The 25,171-nt window shown below is 34.6% G+C and overlaps 1 protein-coding gene across 1 annotated transcript in view; it reads right to left on the reverse strand.

The window, feature by feature from the left end:
- RAB28 (RAB28, member RAS oncogene family) overlaps positions 1-25,171 on the reverse strand; it is a 61,981-nt gene that overhangs the window by 29,984 nt on the left and 6,826 nt on the right. The window contains exon 4 of the mRNA XM_009581075.1: positions 14,284-14,413. Coding sequence (XP_009579370.1) covers positions 14,284-14,413 — 130 coding nt within the window. The remainder of the gene's footprint in view (positions 1-14,283; positions 14,414-25,171) is intronic.

Below are 25,171 nucleotides of genomic sequence, written 5' to 3' on the forward strand. Positions count from 1 at the left end.
ATGTAATAATTCTAGATATTGCCACATATTTAAAGGGTCTTTTCTACTAAAACTCTTAGGAAAAACATAAAAGTATTTTAAGGCAGAAAATTCACAGGATTATGAAGGAAATGCCACATTAATCCACGTGGATTATTTACCCTGTAGACTGTAACAGCTCCAAAAGAAATCTTTTCCAGTGCACTAGTACAGCTACTATTTAAACCGAAAGACCTTAGTAGTTCATCCATCAAGTTTATTCAGCCAGAGAAGCTGCTAGAATTTTTGTAAGATGTCTAATATACTAAAAAAGTAGGCAAAGTAACTCACACTTGTTAAAACACAACTATTTAAAAAAAAAAAAAAAAAAAAAGAACAAAAACCTGGTGTCCATATCATGCTGATGAAGCAGTACTCCCAGAAGATCTATGAACAAAAAAGAAAACCAACAACATTAAGAGCATTCCCTTTGCACCAAGCACAAGGGACTAGGTGTAAAGAGAACGGAGAGGATAAAAAAGTGCAAGAAAAGAGACATGTTATCCAGCCTGGACAGCAGAGCCAAACAGAGGGAGGCAGGTGGAAAATTTTAGTGATGCAGTCATCTGTTTGCCTCCCTTGTCCACCCACATGCAAGAGACTCAAGGATGAGAAATAAAGCACTCATAACAAATATGAAAATCTGACCTAATCAAAATCAGGAATCCAGAATATTCTAGTCAGGATCAATAAAAAACACTACAACCTGGATCCTGGCCTAGGGTTCCTCTGGGACATAATTTGATATTGTCTTTGATGATATGAAGTCTTGATTTCTGTTGGGTTAGTTCCTTGCTGAATCCAAGGCACAGTTTGACAAATGAAACCCAGGTCACAAGTAAAACATTTTATGCAGGTGCATGTAAGCTACATTTGTGCACTTTAACACATCAAACAAATAAATAACAAATAAAAGTTCACCACAGGTAAACACACTAATAAAGCAAACATAGCACTAATGTTTCTGAACCTTCTACTAATAAAAGCCATGCTTTAAGAACTGAGATTAATATACTGTACACTACTGACAGATAAAATGATTCATACTGCACCAATTAGCAAAACATGTTTCATATTAGACAGAGTAGAAAGAAAATTCACTTTCCATAACTATGAAATGGTTATAAGTCACTTTCCGTTTAGTTGCCTAACAGTACTGCCCTCAGCACTACAAATATACATAAATCAATTGTAAAAGTATCACTCAACAAAAAGACAAAAAGAACTATCAATGACCGATATACATTTGGCAGAAATACAGTTCCTTAATATTCCACAAGTTAGCTGGAAAGTAATTGGCCAAGCGATCTCAGAAATTGATACACGCTACAAATAAGACCACAGAGATGCACCAACACTATCAAATGCTTAAAAAACGGATGGCATGGAAACAGAAAATGCCTTGTTCCCATAAGATACTTCTTCATCCAAAGGATACCAGAAAACCTCTTTTGCCTCCTGTCAGTCAGTATGACCCTAAACATATGAGAAGCTAGCTCCCAAAAGGAGCACAGAGATTTTCCTGTCTTGAGGATTCTTAGCTGGAAGCATTCTCCTCAGGTTAAACAACTATAAAAGCATATGGTTCTGCAACCTAATAAATAAAGGCATAACAGGGTGAAACTATTCAAATGGAAAGAAAGCATAGCCATTTTAATCAATAAAGCAATATAATCTACTCAGAACAAGGAAAGTGGTTTTATTGCATGTTTGCTCAGTGCTTCCTTTGCACCTTAGTTTCCTAATCTCTGACTTTGCCTCCTAATGGTAGCAGGGCTTGGGATGTTAGCAGAGCCTGCACTGCTTGAGAAAAACTGATGGCCTTTTCATAATGATCTATTATTCTAGTTCAGTCTGAATTACTAGACATGAAGCAAGAGTTAGAGAGCAGAATATTATGACCTGTGCCACGCAGATTAAGCCTGATTATGAAACAGGGCTTGTGGCTAAAATCTCCAAAAGAAATCTTGGTCACACTGATGTCAAAGGCAAAACAGTACTGCTGACAACGGAACTAGACACTCAGTTTTCAATTTATCGTTTTTCAGTTCCCTCTCAAAGCAGATCAAGAATATCCTAAAGCTTATCCCCCCATACTTGTCAATATGACAAAAATGTAAGGTACTATTCAGTGCAAACATCGTAATTAAAATAATCATTCTATGATCATTTATTTCAAAATTAAGAGATGAGGGGAGTTAACAGTTGTTCTGGTGACTGTTAAAGAGCAAAACAGCGGACTTGTAAGTATGCTTCAATTTTAGAGAAACCATGTACAAGACATTTTTCTGTTCATTCTACTCTATAGTGACCTGCTTCCATTATTAGTTCATTGCCACACTCTAAGTTTAAATATATGAAGGAAACTTCAGTGTTCTTTCACTGCTTTTGAAGCCAAGGAGACCACTTGGAACAAGTCAGGATAAGTGTATACCGTGGGATTGTGACGTTGCTATAGTTCTTACTCTTTCATGAATAGTAATTACTCTAGCAAGTGTGTAAAGCAGACAGGCCCCGTTGCATAAGGCTCAATGCAAGTTTTATGAACTGCAGAAAAGCATGATTAGTATGGAGGGAAAAACATGTTTCACACTTTTATTGTAAAGAACATGAGAATCTCACAGAAACTCCCAGAACAGATGTTCATAAATTGGGCCCTTAATCTGCAGCACTTTCCAGGTTTTAAGCTATATCCACTGGTCTGTAGAACATACTCCTCTCTTTTTAATATAATTCTTCTGTTTAGTTTTTTTAATAAATAAGTTTATGACTTTAGTAGTGTTGCCAGCTGTTCAATTTTGATTTACTGTCAGAGTCTGCTTTAATATATAGTGGCTTTTGTGGCTTACCCATATAGATTACATTTTAAGCTTCAAGATATCACTATAAAGCAGCTGGAAAAAGTACTGGCTGTGCTCAGAAACCAGCATTATTGCCCTAGTGATCAACCACTTAAACATGCAACTACACCAGTAACTATTCTCTAAAAACCTTTTGGATACACCATTCCCAAAATAAAACTGCAAAACTTATGGTATAAGAGGAGGTCATCTTAACATATGTACTTTAAAAAGCCAGCCCAAGAAAATTGTTAATTATTAATTAGGCGATGTATTAGCTGGCAATAGAGATCTCTACAATCTGTTCTTTATTGTTTCATTGCATTGTTTCCTTTACTTCTACTGTGTAGCTTGAGACAACTTAAGAAATAAAAACCCTTTGCTTTAAAAAAAAAAAACAAAAACCAACAGACATATGAGTTCAAACATTATTAAGTCCAGACATTTTCAGTAATTGTTCCTGAGATGCCATCAGTAGTGTTGTAGAAAGTTACAGTTACTGTAGCATGCAGTTATTGTAGGATGACAAGAACTAACAGAGTAAAGAATGCAGTAAGTAACTTCTAGGAAAACCCAGAACCTTTCTACAGCCTGAACTTGTATTCCATATTTTACAACTGCTTTATACAGTGCTTTCTAGAAAATTTCTTTACAACGTTGTTTACTGAATATTGCTGTGAGAGACTGTCAATACTCGTCATACAGAACCATTTCTAACCTCACAGAATTGCAACATAACCAGACTAGGCTTTTCTTCCTCTATTGTTTGCAAGTACATGGTAATGTTACTAAAATAAACTACCACAACAGTATTCTTAGAATTGAACAATGGATCAAAATCAAAAACTGGAAACTCTACAGTTGGACTAGTCCAGAATTATCAGTCAGAACTATCAGGAGTTTTTTTATTACACTGAAAAGTGCTTTTTCTGCTCAGAAAGGTTCCTTTTTCCATAAAAAACTAACTCCCTAAAAAAATTCCAACCAAGAGAACAGAACAGTTTGATTCAGAAAGATCAGTATGGTGCCTCATGAGAGGGAGTTTTTATTTGTCTTACATTGTTATTTTCTTCCAAGTTTGGATTTGCCAGTTGGACAGTATCCATGATGCATTACTCTCAAAGTCCTATCATACCTAAGAGGATGTTATACATCATGGAAGACATAAAGGGAAAAATAAACAAAAACAAAACCAGCCTTTATATCCATAGCGTCAGGAGCATAACCCGTAGGAGAATGGGAAGAGAAGCATCAACACTACACTTCCCATGAGACATAGCAGTGGCATCTCCAAACCAAAATACTTCAAGCTTTTCCATAACGGTTTTGAAGGGTGACTGAGAAGTAGACTCCAAAATGCCACAATTTTCTATGTGGGCAGCAGAACATAAAAATATTTTTGAAACAGTTCAACTTAACAGCCTGACCAACAACTCCTATACACTGCTTTCTTCTTTCTGCGTGCCTAAGGCAAATGACTTTTCAAACTTCTCCTGTAAATATATAAAGTTTTTAGCAACTGGGGGTCTCTCTTTCTTTCAACAGTATCAAAGGTGTGCTATCTGTATAAATCTTAATTTAAAATGAAGGCTGGAAAAAATAAATTATCTACCACAAAAAATGCTTAAGATTGCAAAATCCAGCATTTTAAAATTAAAGTTGCCTTCAATATTCATGATTATATCCCAGTATTTTTCAAAAGCAAGCCTTTCTTAAGACATTTTACTATTCTGTGTGTTCCATTCAACTATTTAGTCTGTAGCTTTTTTTGAACTTGTGTTTGTTTAGCATCTGAAACAAAAGAGCAATGATCCTGATGGCAGTTTTCAAATGCTATTATGTAGGAATGTTTAGGAATGAGTTCTCTAGTCAAAGTCAGAAAAAGGTAATGTTATTTCTCTTTCTGTATACATATTTCAAAACTAATGAATTCTACCATCACATACTAGTACTATACTAGTATGATATATTCCTATTATCACACATAATTAAGTAAACATATTGGATAATACTTACCACAAAAGAAAGACTACATGGTATATACATATTAAAAAAGTAACCCAAAATAATATTATAGCTTTGGGCCTAGTCACAAAAACACCAGAGTAAACTTGGAGCAACTCATCTGAAGTCACTAAACGTGCTCTAAATTTACACCTATGTAAACAGCCAAAGTTTTTCTCTTAAGGTCAGTGATTCCCACACTAAACAAAAGAACGAGCAAATGTGATATGGCTCATTTTACAGTTGTAAAAATTTTTAAGTGTCAAAAATACTGATCTGGATGAGATGGGATGGTTGCTCCTTGTGTTCCGAGCATCAAAGGACGAACGGATGGAATGAAATTAAACCTTCTCAAAGGGTTCAGAATCTGCTACATATTTGTAATTCCCTTGTCATACTCACAAATACACTGTTGCATCATTAAACAATGGAAATAAAACTTTGAAAGCACTACTTCTGCAAAAAAAATGAGTTAAAAATGTCATGAAAATTTCATAGGGAACTCAGTATTTTTTAAATAGAAACTATGTACATTGTACATAAAGCCCTCCTCTTTTAAGACCTTATTTTAAATAAACAAACTAGATTTCTAATTTACCATTCATCATCACTGTACTCCACCTCCTTAATCAACACATTTCAGCAAATCTTAATTGATTTTTAAGTAATTTTTTTGGCACTACAGAATCTTAAATCTCTCCTTTGAAAACAACAAACATATTCTGAGGTTATGCTCCATATCCATATGAGGGATGGAAGCACAAAATGTAAATAACAACAATAATAACAACAATGCAGTCTGCGTTTAAATTATCTGGCTTATCTCAGTGAACTATTAAGATCAAACAAAGTTTGATACTGGCTTAGTAGTTGCTCCCATGGTAACACCTTCAGTCTCATATTACACAGACAAATAATGAAATACCTTTTTTCAAATACCTTTTCTTCAAAAAAAGCTGACCTATAAAAAACACCAAAGTAGAAAACAGAAATAAATTGCAGCTTATTCAGAACCTCATCAGGACATACCATCTCAAATCCTGGAACAATGAAGAATTTATAATCAGAGGTGCTAATGTCATGAAGGCATTAATATGCTTAACAACCTATCAAAAAAGCCACACATTTAGCAAAGTATACATGCTCCTATACTGAAATGGGCATCATAAACTCAAAATGTCTCATTATATCAAGTGTATGGAGCTATAACTCCATATAGTTATGGAGTTTAGTGTCTTGAAATAGTACCATTAATTTCTGCTTCTTCTTTTGCAAATCCCCAATAAACATGATAATGTCCTGACAATTATACGATCTTAAAATATATATATAATGCATTCCCCATAATTTTTCTTCTTCATTCTTAACTCTGTATGCACATAGTTCACACTATACGACTAAGAGAGGCTGATTTGATCACTCTACTCATTTATCGGTCTTCTATTGTATTTTGCTCGTAAAGGATCTGACAGCAAATTACATTGAAAAACAGCAACATAGCAAGATAATCCTACAGAATGATCTTAACCTTAATCTCTGTAAGAACTTCAAATTTTCTAAAATATTTTCAGGACAATGTTTCAGAATTGCATTTTTCATACTATAAACTCCTACTAATCATATTAATGGAGGTTATCCATTATGATTATTCCCCATATTAACATAGGCTATCCTTTATCCTCTAAATTGAGCTGAAATAATTACTGGTTATTTCCAATAAAAATCTTAAATTTTTATGTTCATTGAAATAAATATAAAAAGCTTAAGTTTTCCCTGCTGATTAGGAAGAAACTTCTCTTCCACACTTTCAGCCTGTACAGAGTAGTAAACATATTCAATTACTATATGCATTTCAGTTGAAGTTGCAGTGTACACATAAATACTGTACAACTGTTACTGTATTTTATCAGTCTGACTCAAACTGTGAAGCATTACAAAAAGATTAGTTTACTGACTTATCTAGCTTTTAAATAGAAAATAATGCTACAATAGCACTTGTCTTTTTCCCACTTTGTCCAAAATCCTAATACTAATGCTCTATTCACACTTGAAATTTGGTTATCCTCTCTCATCAACTTTCTTCAATAATAACATATGAGAATATATTTCCACAGTAGCTAATGGAGACATTCCTACAAATCAATGTGCTGCAGTGATACAGAAATAAAAGCTTATTTCACTGTAATGATGCTTCCAGACTTCCCTCAAGTCAGGTGGTTACTTGCAGTTAATGATCTGTGACATACCACACAAGTAGTCCTAAAAAGACTTATTATCCACTGCATGTGCAACAATATTTGCTTTATGGATGGCTAAATGAATGAAGACATTCAATGTAACTGTAAAAGTAAAATCAAAAGAAAACTTACAAGTAACATGTTTTCTTTGAGTAAAAGAGCTGTGAACATTTTCCATTAATACTTAACCTTTTGCTGGAGCAGTGCAACCACATATAATGCTTGAATCCATAAAGCCCAAGAGCTGCTCAGGGTTAACACTGATTAACTGCCCCCAATCAAAAGTTATAACTTTTAAAAATTTCAGAGAGCTTTACTCCACTAATGAAATCAAATTGCATTTATGTCATATGGCAAAGGTGGGAGCAGGACAACTTGCAAAGAAAAGAAATTCTGTCGTGTCTTAAAAACAGGTATTTTTTTCAATCCAATAAAATACATATGAAATTGATTGGGTTTTAGAATTACGTATTTTATGCTGCACTGACTTTCATTTATATACTAATAGAAAAGAATAGCAAATTAACTTAAAATAAGCTACAATCCAACAGCACAATATTTCCCATGACGCTCAAACTGTGCAGACATTCACACATTTTCTGTTTATAATTTTTTTCATTTACTAGACTCAGCTTTTGTCCACCATATGTCCACCGTAGATTAACTATTCCCTTAGGTACAATTAAGGGCTTTCCATTTGTTGTAAGAAGACCTAAGTATGAAGGACGCAGCCAGAAAAAACATTTCTACCTAAACCAAAAACAGAAGCACATTCAGTCTGGACTATGGTTTATGCAGCATCTTTTTTATTAGACATATGTCTACGTTGCTAAATAAACTAGAGACAAAATCCATGGAAACAGTACGAGATCTCTCAGCATTTCATTTGTGTATTATTATAAAAACAGGATACATACACTGTTCTAACCTTTGTATTTAAACAGTTTACTTCTATTTCCATTTTTCAATGACATCTTTAAAGATGTTTCTGAATTTAAGCATAACTGTTAATGAATGAGAATATATTATTTACTGGCACTTCTGTCACACTGGTGTTTGAGTTCCAACTACACTAACAATATGCTACCAGGTCCTTGAACTTGGTCTTAGTTCTTGGTTGGTCTTAGCAGGCAAAACTTAGGTGCGCAAATAAAAAACTGAAGTGCAACCTCATGATTTTAAGTACAGGAAGAAGAAACCGGGTTATTCATACTCACTAAAATAAAAGAGCATAACAAGAACAGTCTATCAGTTGGACTAGTTCATGACTATCCTCACTTTCTTGTTAAAGCACCATAAGATCCAAATGAGAAAACAGTAATTTCAGCAAACAGTTTGTACAATATCTAATCTGGTTCAAATGAATGAAAATTCATTGATTTTCATAGAATTACACCTGTTTATATCAGGGCTCTGTCTAGTTGTGCAAATCTCAAACTCAGACAAGTGGTATAATAGTAATGTATCTTCTGTGTGCAAGATGTATATATTATTCAGCTTCATCCCTGTACTGAATCCCATACTGCAGCAGCACACAAATCAAAAAGCAAGCTCACTATTAGCTAATCCTATCTGTGTTGAACATCAGAAACTGGTCTTAAGACAGGCAGGGCAGAAAATTATGATAATGATCATCAATCAGCTTTTGAGCAGCATGACAGAAAATATTTCCCCTTTCTGCTCTATTTTTCTTGTTAGCACTCTGGCAGAGGCCACTTGGCTTTTGAGAGCCATCTTCAAAACCTATCCTGTATACACGCTCCTGTAATGGCTGCAGCATTGGGAGAAAGTCCAGAAGTCTAAAACTCTTCCTTTAACCAGGTGATTTAGCAGCTGCTGTGTCCACTGTGACTTCCCATCCAAGAGATCATTTTATGAAGGATTCTGAAAGAAGGGTCCAAGTAAAACATGGGATAATTTGCAACCAGATGCAACAGATATATTTATCACAGCAGATTATATGGAGATTGGGGCCAGAACGGAGTACATATGCTAAGATCCTTGTGATCTATCCTGCCAGGTGTTTTCCCTTCTCAGCCAATGGAATATGTCTAAGTAAACACTACACAACAGCAACAAACCTTCCTTCTTTTGTTCTGTATAATTTTCTGTGAGGTCAGCTACTTTCTAAAGAACCTAAAGCCACTTGAGGCTTAGGCTCCATTTATATATCTCTGTGTGGCATATATCACAGTTTAGTAGACTTGCCCACATTTCACAGACATAATTAAATAGATCACTTTGGCAGTGATGGTAGCTAGCACCATTAATATTATGCCAAGCATGATTTAGGATTAAAACCTCACAAGACAGATGCTTTCTCAGACAAGCAAGGTAATTTTATCACTCAAAAATGTGTATGTTTCTAGATTGCTCCCATCCCTAAAGTAATACAGAGCACATTCAGACACTGGGTTGGAAATATATTATTATGGTGAATAAAAGATCGTTTTCACCTGTGATTTTCCCTTTCATTAATTTAAGTTTCTTGTTAAAAATAATTCAAAAAAAGTTAGCTGACCATTGATACAAACAAATCCATAAGACCGCAATTTTCTATTAATCTTAACGAGTTTGTTGAGACAAACATTCTATACATATTTTAAAACAGGGTAGCATTCTACATTTATTCAAATGAGTTGGTAAATTGACCGTAGCACAGGACAAGGTTTTCTTTTTAAGGGAGTCTCTACATGTAAGTAGTTTACCCTCCAATCCCAGGAGCATGTGTGAGGCTCAGGTGACTGGACCTGCTGTCAGGCATACAGGAACTTTAGTTTAATCAGGCATAAGACTCCAGAGAACAGCATTTGCTGCTCAACACTTGTCTTAATTACAGGTGAAGGACCTAACAAGTGCAAGTCTACTGGATACAAGAACAAAAAACAGCTGGGGGAGGTTGGGAGGGACAAGAGAATGAATGCGTAGTTCTGAATTTTAATAAGCCAGAATCTCAAAATGAGTATTAACGAAGAAATTTTCTGAGCACAACTGGGGAGACTAAGTGTATAAGGCAGTAACAGAGTCCAAAAGCAGACTGGGTATGTCCTGTTACCAGCCAGATTCACATTAGTACACAGTACACCAAACATTCACTTGTATCTGGACTGAAAAACGTTTCTTTCTGCGTTCAGATAAGATAGGTAAAAACATTTTATGTTTTATGTAAATGCAAGTTAAAGGGTACACTAAAATGTAACCTTTAAACTTCGCAATGCAACAGCATACCACTTCCTGTTCAGAGATAGCACTCCAAGATCAATTAATCATGGCTAAGATGAACAAACGGTCAACATTCTTAATTAGTGTTGATGCATTCTCCTCTGTGCCCTCATCTGTCATGAAGACGTCTTAAAAATCTGAGTTATTAGTCTTTATTGAGGAGTGGATCTGGTTAATATCTCTAAGAACAGAAATCATTCATCCATCCACTATACACTGATACCTGATAATTCCTACCCCCTATATAAGCTACAGATAACCACTGCCCTAAGACCATCTTGGTAGCTATAAATAAAAATGAGTGTAGCTCCCACGCAACCTGGGTTAATTTTTGTTTACAATATATCCACTGAAAATGTTGGTATGACACTGGAGGAGTCTGCTTATATATTATTGCAAAGGAAAATACATAAAGTAGTCAAGGTAGAAGGGAAAGAAACACATCAGTCATACAAAACACAGTAAAACCTCTCTAATTCACGCTAACGACTAGAAGATCCATTGCTATTACTGAACTTTGTCAATACCAAATTTATGCAAAGATCTTAAGTGCACAAAACAATTAATTCACTTGATAACTATAGTTTAATTTATTTGACAGCAACATATCTATAAAAGTTTTCAATTACTGCATTGAAACTTAAAAGCATTTGTTAATCTTAACAATGAGGTTTATTCCCTTATTTCTGGTGCAAATGAGGTGGTTTAGCAACACAGAAATAAGCACACTTCAAATATACTTTGTTTTAAATAAGATTAAAATATCACAAAGTAAGTTACAAGGAAAGTCAAATTTAAGACTCACACCAACTGAAAATTTTAGGATTATTAAGATCTTATGACTTACAATTAATATGAAAAATTCTACATTAAATTTTACAATTCTTTTTGTTGTTTACCAAACACACAGACAAAAATCTATGGAAAGACAGAGAATTAACTGATAATCAGACATAAGTGTAGGGCAAGATCTTGACTCAAATCAGTTTTCTACTCTCTCTGACCAAATGTGTAGGTCAGGCTATGGAAAAAAGATGTATGGGAAGGAAGAAAGAATGAAAAATAGAACTAAGCAGCCAAGAGGAAGAGAGTCACCTTAAATAAATCACCATTTTCACAAAAGGAGGACTGCATCTCTGAAGCTCTTGATCTCCCAATTATTTTTAATAAATTAATGGGCAATGACAGTCCTTCATTTTAGCTAGTCCTGAAGGAAAAAAAAAAAGAAAAAAAAAGAAGGGAGAAAAAAAAGAAAAAAAAGAGGGGTGGGGAGGTCCAGAATTTAGGAGATCTCAATCCATACTACTCTATTATTTTCAAATGAATTTCTGATGGATGAGAGTCTGGAGACCGACTGGAGCTTTGTATGTAGAAATTACAATTGGTGTAATACTGAAGAAATTCCTGTAAACTTAATACATTTTACAGAATGACTACAAATTGATACAACAAAACACTAATAAATCATGCAGTTTTATAGACAATTTAACAGCTAGTACACAATTATGCACCATGTACCTATACCTGAAGTAATTTGCTTTCAATGACAAAATTACCCAATTATTTTCATCTAACAGAATTCATACGTAGAGTTTTCCGTATTTCATTGTGAAGAAAAATATTGTTCATTGTTTTCTTCCAAGCTTTTTTTTTAAAAAAGATGGCTTTATTCCTATTTCTGAAGCACTACAGCAGAGATCCCAGGTGCATTTATCCCAAAATGGAAAAATACGCATTTCCTTCAGACAGTATTGGTAAGTGAAAATGGTCAAATGAGAGCCTAAGCCCAAGCTAAGTGTACTTAAAAGAGCAGCACTAAATTTAAACTAAGGTTTCAAAATGGATGGTTTCAGCTGGGCTTCCAAATTCTTACCTAGGTATCTAAATACTGGCCCAATATATTTCCAGTTGCTAAGAATGAAAATAACTGCATTCTTGGCAATTTTTTAAAACTTGTGTATGAGTGTCTTATCACTTACTAAGTAAAGAAGTTGAGCTATTCTGAACACAGTGATTCCACCTGAAGAACTTGTTAGTACTGGTAGCTTTATCCTTTCATAATATGCAAGAGTCAACACCATGCTTCTATATAAATACTTACCTTGTTTTCTTTTACAATAGGAGCCTTACTATAGTTATCTCTTACAGGCCATTAAAGTATGGGGGTAGAAGCCCTCCTAGATATTCTTCTATTACAGAATTCAAAAAAGCAATACACTTCTAAAAGCTTCATTTTTTATCATGCTGAAATAAAAGTAAAGCAAAAAAATGACCTCTGTAAGTAGCATCCCCGGCATGCTCGACATATGCAACAACAACAAACACCCTTAGGATCACATGAAAGCAACAGTTTGCTTTTTTTCTTTATAGACAGCTTCTGAAGGAAAACAAGGTAGCAAGCACACTATTCCTTCAGCTGCTATTTTCATAAAATGAAAGTCCTTTCACTACTCAGTGTCAGCCTTTATCTGGAAACTCACCTACGAAACCATATTCTATTTGCAGATGCTCCCAAGGAAATACTTGGATTTTAAATAATTGCAGGCATGTGTATAAGAAAATATATATACTTAAGGTATATAACAGAAATAAAATTCCTTCAAATGGAAAGCAGTATCTGATTTTCTACCTCTGTGGTGTCATTTCCAGCAAAAGAACATTATTTATCCTATGTTACAGTGTATCTTATTGTAAATACTTCCTAAGATTTGCAGAACTCCAGCTAGGAAGTCCAATTTTGGGGCAAAATATAAATCAGTGAAAAATATTTTTCATTTGAATTTCAACAGAATCTGTATTATTGACTCTGGTCCACTAGAGTACAACACTGTCTATGTTATACTTTCAGAAGTGCTATTTATATATTGTAACTCTTAAGAGCTTCTCTGTCTTCTTCCCAGAAAATAAGTAGTCTTTCCTAATTAGTATCACAAAATGTTACAGCATCACAGTAGCAGCACTACAGTTAATGGTTGTGAATGAAAGTGTTGTCTCTCCATTGTTTCCAAACGCCTTTAAACAATACTAACTTGCCGGATGAGCTATTTTTTTCAGGTTTGTTCATGATATGGACATGGTGACATGGACACAAATTACTTGGAAAGTCAAAAAAAATCAAATCTGTTTTTTTTTTTTTGTTAAAAAAGATACATTTACATTGTTAAAAAATTCTGTATGTTTCCATCATTTTGTTTCTAAAATTGCTTTTTGATGCTTTTATCATCTTAAATAGAAAAAGGGTAAGAGAGCCAGGATCAAGAGCTCAGATATGCTAATAAGGATGTTTCTGTAAGATTTCTTAGCTGGAAATGAGGGAATTTGGAATCCATCGAATTAGGAAACTAATTAGGTGATGGTTATTTAAAGTGGCACATTTTGGTGGTCCGAAGAAAACCATTATATTATACTTACGTGATCAAAAAGAGGACAGGTTAAAAATCCCAGAACAACAGGAAATAAGTAACCTCATACGCAAAACTACAGAGAGCATGCAAAAAAAGCCTAATAAGCAACTCATAAATAAAATAGTTATTTTAAATAATATATACCAATACTTAATTTAGCAGCCTCTTGACATACAGAACCATGAAATATACCTGTTATTAGATCCAGGAATGCTTCCCAGTTCTCCATTCTAGATGCATGCCATGGCTATATCCTGAAGCCCTATCAAATTCAAACATGGGTGAGAGATCTCTCTACTCCTGCGTGCTGCTCTCCCAGTAAAGAAAACACAGGCAGAGAGGCTCCAGGCTAGGCAAAGCATGATGGAGCAAGTCCCTCAGCCTAACCACCCAGAACCAGAATACTGAGGTACACCCAAATATGTCATCTGTACACAGCAACAACACACAAGACAGTATTTAGTTTCGTTTTACTAAAGATATATGCCCCATGCCATTTCTTCAACAGAGAGCAACATCCGAGTATTTTTAATTAATACTTAACTATGAATAACTTACTTTTATTTCCAACCAAGGCCACAAGTGGCTGTGTTTCTGATTCTTCATTCACTTTTTTTACCGCATTATACCAGTCTTCTAAATTTTCAAAGCTCTGGCCATTGGTAATATCATAAACCAAGAGAATACCCTAAACAAAAAGATGTATTTTAAATGTTACAGGTTGTAAAAATATTTTAACATGGTAATATTTGCATCAGTCTAAATTATTATTATCATAAAATAGAGCATTAACAAATAAAGGCATTGTATTTTTTGAGGAATAATTAAAGGAATTATAAGCTTCTGTAATAAATACATTTTATTACAATATTTCTCCTGCATTCCATGTGTTCCAAATTCAGATGCTAACTGAACTACAAAAAAAATGGCAATTCAGTAAAGAGCACAATTAGTTACATTAGAAATATTCCAATCTCCATGTGCTTTATGATAAACCCAAAAAGCACTTCACACTAATAGTAAGATAAAAATCACACTGGAGAAGGACTTTTATTTTAGCTAATATTATTTGTAGTTTCACTGTTCCCTTTTTGAAAAAAAAGAAAAATAAAAGCAGTTCAATCATACATTTCTGCACATTGCCTGACTGTCACGTCTCTGCTCTCCTTTGGGGAGAAAGGCCAGATCACTTCCTTCACTGTTGTAGAAGACAAGCAAGAAGTACTGGCAAGTTTTAAACTTTCAAAGGAGAAACTAAAAATATGGTCAGAAGTCAAAAAGAAGGGAGTCCCATATATTTCAGAGGTTTTGGGCCAGGCTACAAGTAACAAATACTCAAATACTGAGGATTCCTCAGAGCTAATATCCAATATTATAAAGCACAGCCTATTAACAGCCCAAATGTCCACCTTCTACCCTCCGTAACTCTTCAGATCAGCTCTCACAAATCACTCTCCTCTCAATTATTGAGTCTTCTTGCCCCTGCTTTCCACTACACCCTAATAAAGTACGTATCTTGTAAATTAGGAATAAAGTCAGAATTGGCTTCTGTTGCACTTGTTCTCATGGAGTTCACATCCTGAAAAAAAAAAATCCCTGCAACTGCACACTGTTCCTCACATGAAATTTTTTACAAATATTCTAAAAAAATCAATACAATGCATACAAAAGTAGCTGGTTCAATAACCCACCATCAATAGAAAAGATTTTTCAAGTCAATTTTTCAGGCATTTGTCTGGGCCCAGCTTTACTTGATAGTTTCATGAGGAGCATCTTAGATCACAAAATAGAGTGCAGGCTTATTAAATTAATTTCACAGATGACAACAAACTGGTGAAGACTGCAAGATTATTTGAGGAGAATTTAGATTATATGATGAGAAACAATCTAAAAATAATAGGATGCAATTCAATAAATACCATGACAAGTTCAAAGGAAGCAATAATCAACTGCACAATAAGAAACATCTGGCTTTGTAGCAGGTTCTATACAATAGGATCAAGGAGTTATAGTAGATCACAATTGAATCTGTCAAGCTTATTTTGTAGCAAAAAGGCAAATATCACACTGGCATGAAACATTCCAGGTGAAATAATGCATCCAGCTTTAGACATCGAACGTAGAAAAGGGTAGACTAGAAGAGACCAGTAACAATATCAGAGGTTTAGAAACCATGACTGACATCAGAAAATTTGAAGAACCGGACTGTTTCAACAAACACAGGAATGATGGCAGGCGTGATGATGCTGGTAAAAGTTTCAAGAGAAGATAACAGGAGTTCTCTTTTTATATACTCTTATACATAATTTGCAGATGACACTACATTAGGAGGACCAGCCAGTATGCCTGAGGGCAGGGCTACCATTCAGAGGTATGTAGATACGCTCAAGGAATGGGCGAACAGGAACCTTTCAACGTTCAACAAGGACAAATGCAAAGCCCTGCAGCTGGGGAGGAATAAACAATGCAGGCTGGGGGAATTGACTGGCTGGGGAGCAACTGAAAACGACCTGGGGTTCTTGGTAGACAGGAAGCCAAATATGAGCCAGCAATGTTCCCTGGCAGCAAAGATGGTCAATGTGATCCTGGACTTTATTAGCAGGAGAACAGCCACTAGACCAAGGGATTTATTCCATTCTACTCAGCACTTGTTAGATCATATCTAAACTAATACATCCAGTCTTAGGCCCCTCAAGACGTCAATAAACTGGAGTAAATTCAAGATGATCAGAGGCTGGAGCACTTGTCCCATGAGGAAAAGCTGAGGTAACTAGAATTCTTCAGCGTGGAGAGAAGGTGGTCCTGGGACGACCTAAAAGCAGCCTTCCCATACCCATGAGGAAGCCATGAAAGAGATGGAGCCAAGCTCTTCACAGTAGTGCATGGCAGGAGGATGAAACACAATGGGCGTAAGTTGAAACAAGAGAAATTCAAACTAGGTATTAGGAAAAGCTTTTTCATCATGAGGAGAATCAAGCAGTGAAATAGGTTGCCCAAAGAGGTTGCTCAGTCTCCGTCCTTAGAAGTTTACAAGAAGGAACTGCATAAAGCCTTGAGTAACCTAGTCCCGTCTCACAGCTGACTCTACTTTGAGAAGGATGTTTGACTAGAGACCTCCTGAGATCCCTTCCATCCTGAACTTTCTTATGATTCTGTGACCAAAACGACATGTAGCACTAGGTTTAAGTTACAGCAAGAAAATTATAGCAAGGATACGTACTAGAAAAAAACATGTAGACAATAAGAATAGTGAAGCTCTAAAATACTCCACCTTCAGGGATAGCAGAGTCACCAAAACTGGAGGACTTTTGAAGGTTGATAAAAATGAAATAGACATTATACAAGTATAGCTTCGGAGGAAGGCAACAGACCCTATTGAGAGCCCTTCAATTCCTATTTCCCTATGACAGCAATACAAATCCATCTCTTCTTCGATGCCATCAATTCCTCGGCAAAATGAGGTTTTGTTCCTTATATTTATATGGCTGCTATTAATTTCTGAGGAACAGTTTTCACCAGTTCCTTCAAGGAAATTAAGAATTATGACATCTTTTCCCTTGCTATCTTTCCTCCTTTACTTTATTAATCAAATCTAAAACTAAACATCCACTTCCCTCTTCCAACTTTTGTACAATTTATTCTTTAATATCTTGCGTTTCAGTTAACTTCTCCTGACTATTTTTATAACCACCGAAATGCCTGTGCATGTATGTATTTGTCTTTCATAATATAAGCCTTGCTCTAGGAAGGAGATACTGATGTTATTAAATGCTCAGTGGAAAAGAAGAAACTCAAGCTGAAGGACAGGTGTTATAATGGTTAAAAAAAAAAAAAAACAGACATAAGGCTGAAAGTTGTAAATGAGAAAGTGCACATGGCACAATTCTTTCACCAGCGGTCAAGTTCTTTCACCAGCTTGCAGAAAGGCAGAGCAGACTATCTAAACCATCTTCAGCACTGAAGAGTTTAATCAGAGTTAGATGTAAGATAAATAGAATCTGAGCATTTAAGGTTGGCCAACTCTGTTTCTAACTAATTCTTCATCAAAATGCTACTCTGCTACATATCCTCTAGCCAACTGCAGCCTACCTACACCTTTGGAAGAAAGAGTATTCACGGTGGATTTACTGTGAAAGAAATCATTGAACAAAGTTGGCAACTAGAGCTCACCTAACTTCCTTTTGGCCCCCTTCTCCATGATCTAACACATTGCCTCTAAAGCATATTCTTTTCTTAACCATTTTTTTTTTGAATCTTGTCAGTATTTCCTATACTTAAGAAACAAAGATGGCCAGTATGACATCTTAGAGATAAAAAAAAAAAAAAAAAAAAAAAAGCAGCATGGCATCCAGTCATAAAGAATACTCCTTGCTTAGATTTCTGCCACAAGAGCACTCCATAAGCAACTTAGTATGACATAGATAATTAATGAAGGACTAGTCATAACTCCATAGCTAAAATTTATTTCACCTTTTTTTATTTAACATAGAAACCCCATCATTGCTTTCACAAAAATACATCATATTTTCCACAAGTATATAGAGTACAGAATGAGTAGATAATATAAAAGCTGTTATTTTCCTATTATGCATGAGGAATTAAGGTGGAAAATTAACACTGGCTTTTTTTTTTTTTTTTTTTTTTTTTTTTTTTTTTTTTTTTTTTTTTTTTTTTTTTTTTTTTTTTTTTTTTTTTTTTTTTTTTTTTTTTTTTTTTTTTTTTTTTTTTTTTTTTTTTTTTTTTTTTTTTTTTTTTTTTTTTTTTTTTTTTTTTTTTTTTTTTTTTTTTTTTTTTTTTTTTTTTTTTTTTTTTTTTTTTTTTTTTTTTTTTTTTTTTTTTTTTTTTTTTTTTTTTTTTTTTTTTTTTTTTTTTTTTTTTTTTTTTTTTTTTTTTTTTTTTTTTTTTTTTTTTTTTTTTTTTTTTTTTTTTTTTTTTTTTTTTTTTTTTTTTTTTTTTTTTTTTTTTTTTTTTTTTTTTTTTTTTTTTTTTTTTTTTTTTTTTTTTTTTTTTTTTTTTTTTTTTTTTTTTTTTTTTTTTTTTTTTTTTTTTTTTTTTTTTTTTTTTTTTTTTTTTTTTTTTTTTTTTTTTTTTTTTTTTTTTTTTTTTTTTTTTTTTTTTTTTTTTTTTTTTTTTTTTTTTTTTTTTTTTTTTTTTTTTTTTTTTTTTTTTTTTTTTTTTTTTTTTTTTTTTTTTTTTTTTTTTTTTTTTTTTTTTTTTTTTTTTTTTTTTTTTTTTTTTTTTTTTTTTTTTTTTTTTTTTTTTTTTTTTTTTTTTTTTTTTTTTTTTTTTTTTTTTTTTTTTTTTTTTTTTTTTTTTTTTTTTTTTTTTTTTTTTTTTTTTTTTTTTTTTTTTTTTTTTTTTTTTTTTTTTTTTTTTTTTTTTTTTTTTTTTTTTTTTTTTTTTTTTTTTTTTTTTTTTTTTTTTTTTTTACACAGAAGTAGCGCATTTCCCTGCCATGAGAAAGGTTTGAAACATATGGAGGACAACATGCCGAGAACAGCATATTAATTCTCTAGTCTCCAGCAACGTGGCAAATAGTCCCTGCTTGCATAATTGCACTCTAGTAAGAGAGACATTTTGCCTACATTAGTGCATATGTGAGTGCTTTTTGTTTTGCAATTATAGAGTATTTTCAAAAATAGGTCACTGGAAACTGAGAATATTGCAGAAATTATTTGCTGGTCTCTGGAGAAGGTAGAGTCTGCAGTACTCTTATTCTATTAACAAGCCAATTTATGAGGTAGCATATGCCAGCTCTTAAAGAGATTTTAAACTAGATATGTGGGTAGAGGCAGCAATTACAGGTAAGATATGGGAGCGGTTCTGAAATATTTACCACGAAAACAGCAGCAGTGCTATTATACAGCAGAACTGCTATTATGGAAGTGTTGTAACCAGGCAATATATTCACATTAGACAATCAACATTTAAAAGGTGTAAGTTTACGTCAAGATTTGTCACAATAAAAGCAAGCTACGGAAAACACTCATTAAAACCATACGTTTTCTTCTTCAGGTTTATCCTCAGCTGCCCTCATCCTATGACTGAGTTTAGTACGAAGAAACTAAATTAACTTCCAAATTTTCATTAATATTCATTAAATATGTCAGATCAAAACTCTAAAATATTTTTTCCTAGTCACATAATATTAATTTTAGCAAAGAGTAACTTCATTATGATATCTTGCACATCTGCAGAAATGCTATTTTTACAGGTGAACACAGTTTACAGTCTACATACACTTAACCACTGTTGTCTTTGCTGATACTGAGGATATGGTCACTCAAATACATGTGACTGAGTTGCCACAATTGAATGAGTTACTATCTATCAGCTCAGCTGTGGTAACTGACTATACGGTTACTTTTAGCCTCTCTCAATTCTGAGATAAATGTGTCAGTTTTAAACAACACTGACAGAAAGCTGTTTATTAGCACCTTTCATTTATAAAGATCAAAGAGCTCTTTTTCCCCCTGGCTTGCAGAGTTCTTCTGACCCACCAGTGAAATTCAGCTAACAAGACGGGAAGCAGCAACTATATTGTTCTGGATGAGCAGCACCAGAGAAAAAAAAAAGGGGAGGAAAGCAACTGCTTCAAGACAGCAAGTGAACTGCAATTTCTCCAACTGCAACCACATAAGCAAATTAAGTAGATTCTCATCCTCAAATCTGGCACTCTTATTTTAAAACATGGCACAAGAAATCAGGACCTCAGTCAAAAAATGGCACCTTAACAGTAACTGAACCAAAAGATCTACCTTAGAGAATTGATTCAGCTCTCATTCAAAGAGAAGGAAACCTCCAGTGACAAGGTTTGCTGCAAAGTATAGATGGATGCTCTGCTTACTCCCCCTGGTATCCTGATCAAATTTCAACCGAGATCAAGTGAACTGTAGACTTGCTATTAAGATAACCTTTTCAGTTGCTGTAGATTCTCAAAACTTCTATCTCCAGCTGGTCTTAGTATTTTGTAAGTAGGTCTACCATACATTTGGATTTCTGAGCAGAAAACCAAGAATTCAGCCACCTGTGATTTCTGAATCTCACAATGATCATAGAATCATAGAATCATTAAGGTTGGAAAAGACCTCCAAGATCATCAAGTCCAACTGTCAACCCAACCCCACCATACCCACTAAACCATGTCCCTAAGCGCCTCATCTACACGTCTTTTAAATACTTCCAGGGACGGTGACTCTACCACTTCCCTGGGCAGCCTGTTCCAAGGCCTGACCACTCTTTCAGTGAAGAAGTTTTTCCTAATGTCCAGTCCAAACCTCCCCTGGTGCAACTTGAGGCCATTTCCTCTCGTCCTATCGCTGGTTACTTGGCAGAAGAGACCAACCCCCACCTCGCTACAACCTCCTTTCAGGTAGTTGTAGAGCGCGATGAGGTCTCTTTGCAACAAGAGATATTGTGGTGAAACAGCCAGCTTAAGAATACACATAATCCTTTAATATTGTAATTATGATAACTACAGCATCCATCAAAATTGAAAAAAAAAGACTGTATATTCAGTTTAGGCAAAGTTATTCTTTTCTAAGGACTTAAAAATAGCAAGAGCATACCAGTGCTATGTGTACACGCAGGATGTAATTAACACAGTATATTGCTGAAAAAAGTGTTTGAATGACCAAATTGGGATATGCTTATGTTTCTAACTAAAATACAAAGAAAATTATTACACCTCAATTAGAAAAGATGTTGTCTACCTAATGCATAATACATTTTCTTGTAATGCTATTGGTTTTGTTAACATAGTTATGTTGTGTTAAGCAGTTACATAAAGAGATCATTTAAATAGACAAAACAAGGAGAGAAAAAAGGAAGCAATAATGCAATATATAGTTTTGCAAGAGGTTATCTTTACAATTTTGTCACACTTCTTTCTATATTAAGTAGGGTGGAAGATTTGGTAGACAGCTGGCAGACTGTACAAGGAAGTTTAGTTTTTAAAAATCACTAGGAATCAGACATTTTGGCCCCATTTATTAGAAAAACACTTTACCGACACGTGGTTTGTACCTGCATTTTTTCACTATATACTGTAGCAAAGTACCATCTACCTACTGTTCATACTGTAGGTGTATTTGCTGCTTCTGAAGCAAATGCTTATCATGCACTTACCCATGGCCACAAAACATCACTTGTTCGGAACCAAGCTGCTCTCTCTTTAATGTTTGCCACCGTGGTTTGTGCATACAGGTGGATGTTAGTATCTGTTTGAATGAAGTCTATACAAGGCTATGGGCATCTGCAAATACTGGATAAAAGCATGATGCACACTGTAGGCATGATGCACGCTATTCTATACATGTACTTTAAATCTGAAAGCTATTCTATACATGTACTTTAAATCTGAATTATTTCGATTTGGAGAATACATGCAGATGAACAAAATTTCCGCAACAGATCCGAATCATCTACTCTATGTGTAAGTGTACAGATTGTGTACTTTACAAACAAGATGTTTAAAATCCCAGTTGCACCACACACGCTGACCAAGTGCAACACACCATAGGTACACATACTTCTCTTGTAGCAACCTTTGCTAGAATTGCTCCAATATTTTAAAGGCTTTCTTGTACCGGGGAACCCAAAACTGAATACAGTGCTCCAAATGTAGCCTCAAAAATGTCAGAGAGGCTAATAATCACTTTCCTTGATTTGCCTACTTCATTCTTACTAATGCAGCTTTTACTGTTGCAAGGGTGCACTGCTGACTCCCATTCAACTATTTTTTTTTCCAGTAGAAGCCCCACCTTCTTTTCTCCAAAGCCATTTCAGAGAATGACTGAGGTTGGAAGGGAACTCCAGAGGTCGTTTGGTCCAACACCCCTGTTCAAGCAGAGCCACGTAACGCCAGCTGCCCAGGACTATGTCCAGATGGCTTTTGAATATCTCTGAGGATAGAGACTCCACAACTTCCTTGGCCAACCTGTGCCAGTGCTGGGTCACCCTCACAGTGAAAAAGTGTTTCCTGATGTTCAGAGGGAACCTCCTGTTTCAGTTTGTGCCCATTGCCTCTGGTCCTGTTACTGGGCACCACTGAAAAGAGCCTGGCTCCATCTTCTTTACACGCTCCCGTCAGGTATTTATATACATTGCTAAGATGCCCCCGAGCCTTCTCTTCTCCAGGTTGAACAGTCCCAGCTCTCTCAGCCTTTCCTCATAGGAGAGATGCTCCAGTCCATTAATCAGCTTCGTGGCCCTTCACTGGACACTCTCCAATTGATTCCTCAACAGTTGATTCCCAGCCTGCATAGGTTACTCTGTCCCAGGTTTAGGACTTTGCATTTGTCTTCAGTGAACTTCACAAGGTTTCTGTTGGTCCATTCCTTCAGTTGGTCATGGTCTCCAATAGCACCCCTACCCTCCAGCATATTGACCATTCCTCCCCAATTTGGTGTCATTTGCAAACTTACAATGTTTTGTTCCATTGTTCAAAGAATTAATAAAAGACATAATCCCAGGACCAACCCCTAAGGAATACAACTTATAGCCAGGCACCAGTAAGACATTGAGCTATGGACCATCTCCCTTTAAGTCCAGCTTTCCATTCAGTTTTTCAGTCACCTTATGGTCCACCCACATCCAGTCTTTATCTCTACCTTTTGTCTGTAAAAATATTATGGGAGACTATGTCAAAGGCCTTGCTGAACTCAAGGTAAATGGCATCCACTGCTCTCCTCCCCACAGAGCCAATTATCTGACCACAGAAGGCAATCAGGTTGGTTGGGCACAATTACCCTTGCTAATTCCACACTAGCTCTTCCCAATTACTTTCTTGCTGCTTTGCTGTCCATTCACAGGAATTTTTATACATACTTAAAATGATTTTTCTTTCTAAATACTCCTACTTGTCCTACTTTATCATTCCTCTTTTTCTTCTACAAAGCTACAGATGCTCAACATGAAATAAGCTTCTGCCTAGAAATAAGCTTAAAGCAGTGCCTCTTCCAATTATTCATGCTGTTTCATGAATAGATGAAAATAAAGATAGTTTTATGTGTCTTTAACAGGTGCTGTTACAAAGGTAATAGAAAAGTCAGCTTTGATGATAAGAAGCCTATTACAGACATTGACAATACATGCCAACAATGGGAGAGAGAATAGCCATTAGTTCATTAAAAAAATTACAGTTACAATGAGGGCTGGGAGAGGATTAAAGGAGTAGAGATTGAATGTAGGGTTTTTTGTTAATGTGCTCAGAAAGACTAAAAATTAAACTTTTTTAACATTAGGCTTACTGATATCAATGTTTTCACTACTTTGAGGCACTGGTATTAACTTTTTTACCTGCTTTTGCTGATAAGAAACTCCTAAGTTTATCACCAAATTCAATACAGAAAAAATTAATAGCCTTTTATCTCCTTCATTGAGTTTACTTTGGGCATATGGCAACAATTTGTGACTAATCAAATTCCCTCTGTCATGGAAGCCACTTTCTCCTGTTGCTTGGTAGATCTTTAACAGGGCAGCAAAATGTTTTTTATTAAAAAATAAGAAAATGCTATAAAACAGATGCAACAGCTAAAAACATTTAGACATTTTTTGAAAGTGAAAAAATGTTAAATTGCCAAGTTTGTCTTTATCCTATTAACTAATAAATCCTAATCTCCTTAATTAGCCATTCCTGTGCTGTACTCATTAGTACAAAGTTTCTGACCAATAAAAGTTTTAGGATTCCATATTCCTATTGCTTAAAGTATTCAGGGGAAAATAGGTGCATTTATTTTCTTTTCAGATAAATATAACATTATATAATAAAACGTTTTGCCTATTGTTCTCATTCAAACTCCAAATTATAGAACGGAATACATTTTAGGATCACTCATGTTAAGAAGTTTGGCGTATAGGACATCCTCCTAAATGATCTCATAACTCAAGATACTGTTATATTTAGTTCTTACTTAATCCTACCATTCACTTTAAGTTGCTTTGTTAACCTCAAGATAAAATTAATTTTCATAGGATAAGAGTTCTGCAAAAATATTTAGCTACCTGGTTGCCTCCTTTTGTTCGCCCTCTTATAACCCCAGTTGCATGTATGAGTTTAATGGTGTAGGATTGCTCTTAATTTCCTCCTTCTACTTTTTCCCCCCAGGAGGCATCTGTTCTAAAAGCAGCCACTATATCTACCATGTGGATATCCAAATAGCCTTTAGTATTTACTATGATTGCTTTTCTTAACTCAAGACACAAAGCATGGAAACATGCATCTGTTCTCAAGAGTTATTCAGATCTACAAATGCACACCCTTGCTTTGCTTTTTAAGTCAGCTCTAAAAAATTAACTACATGCCAAAATTAGACTACTGTATTAATATCAATTAAGTTTAGGTTAAGCAGAGATTCAACATTTTTGAGATCTGCAGAACAACAACCTGTAAGATATGTATAATTCTAAGAACAAAGTCTCAATGAATTTTATATAATTACTATAG

The sequence above is a fragment of the Fulmarus glacialis genome, unplaced genomic scaffold (assembly GCF_000690835.1).
Source record: "Fulmarus glacialis isolate BGI_N327 unplaced genomic scaffold, ASM69083v1 scaffold34466, whole genome shotgun sequence".
Classification (NCBI taxonomy): Eukaryota; Metazoa; Chordata; class Aves; order Procellariiformes; family Procellariidae; genus Fulmarus; species Fulmarus glacialis.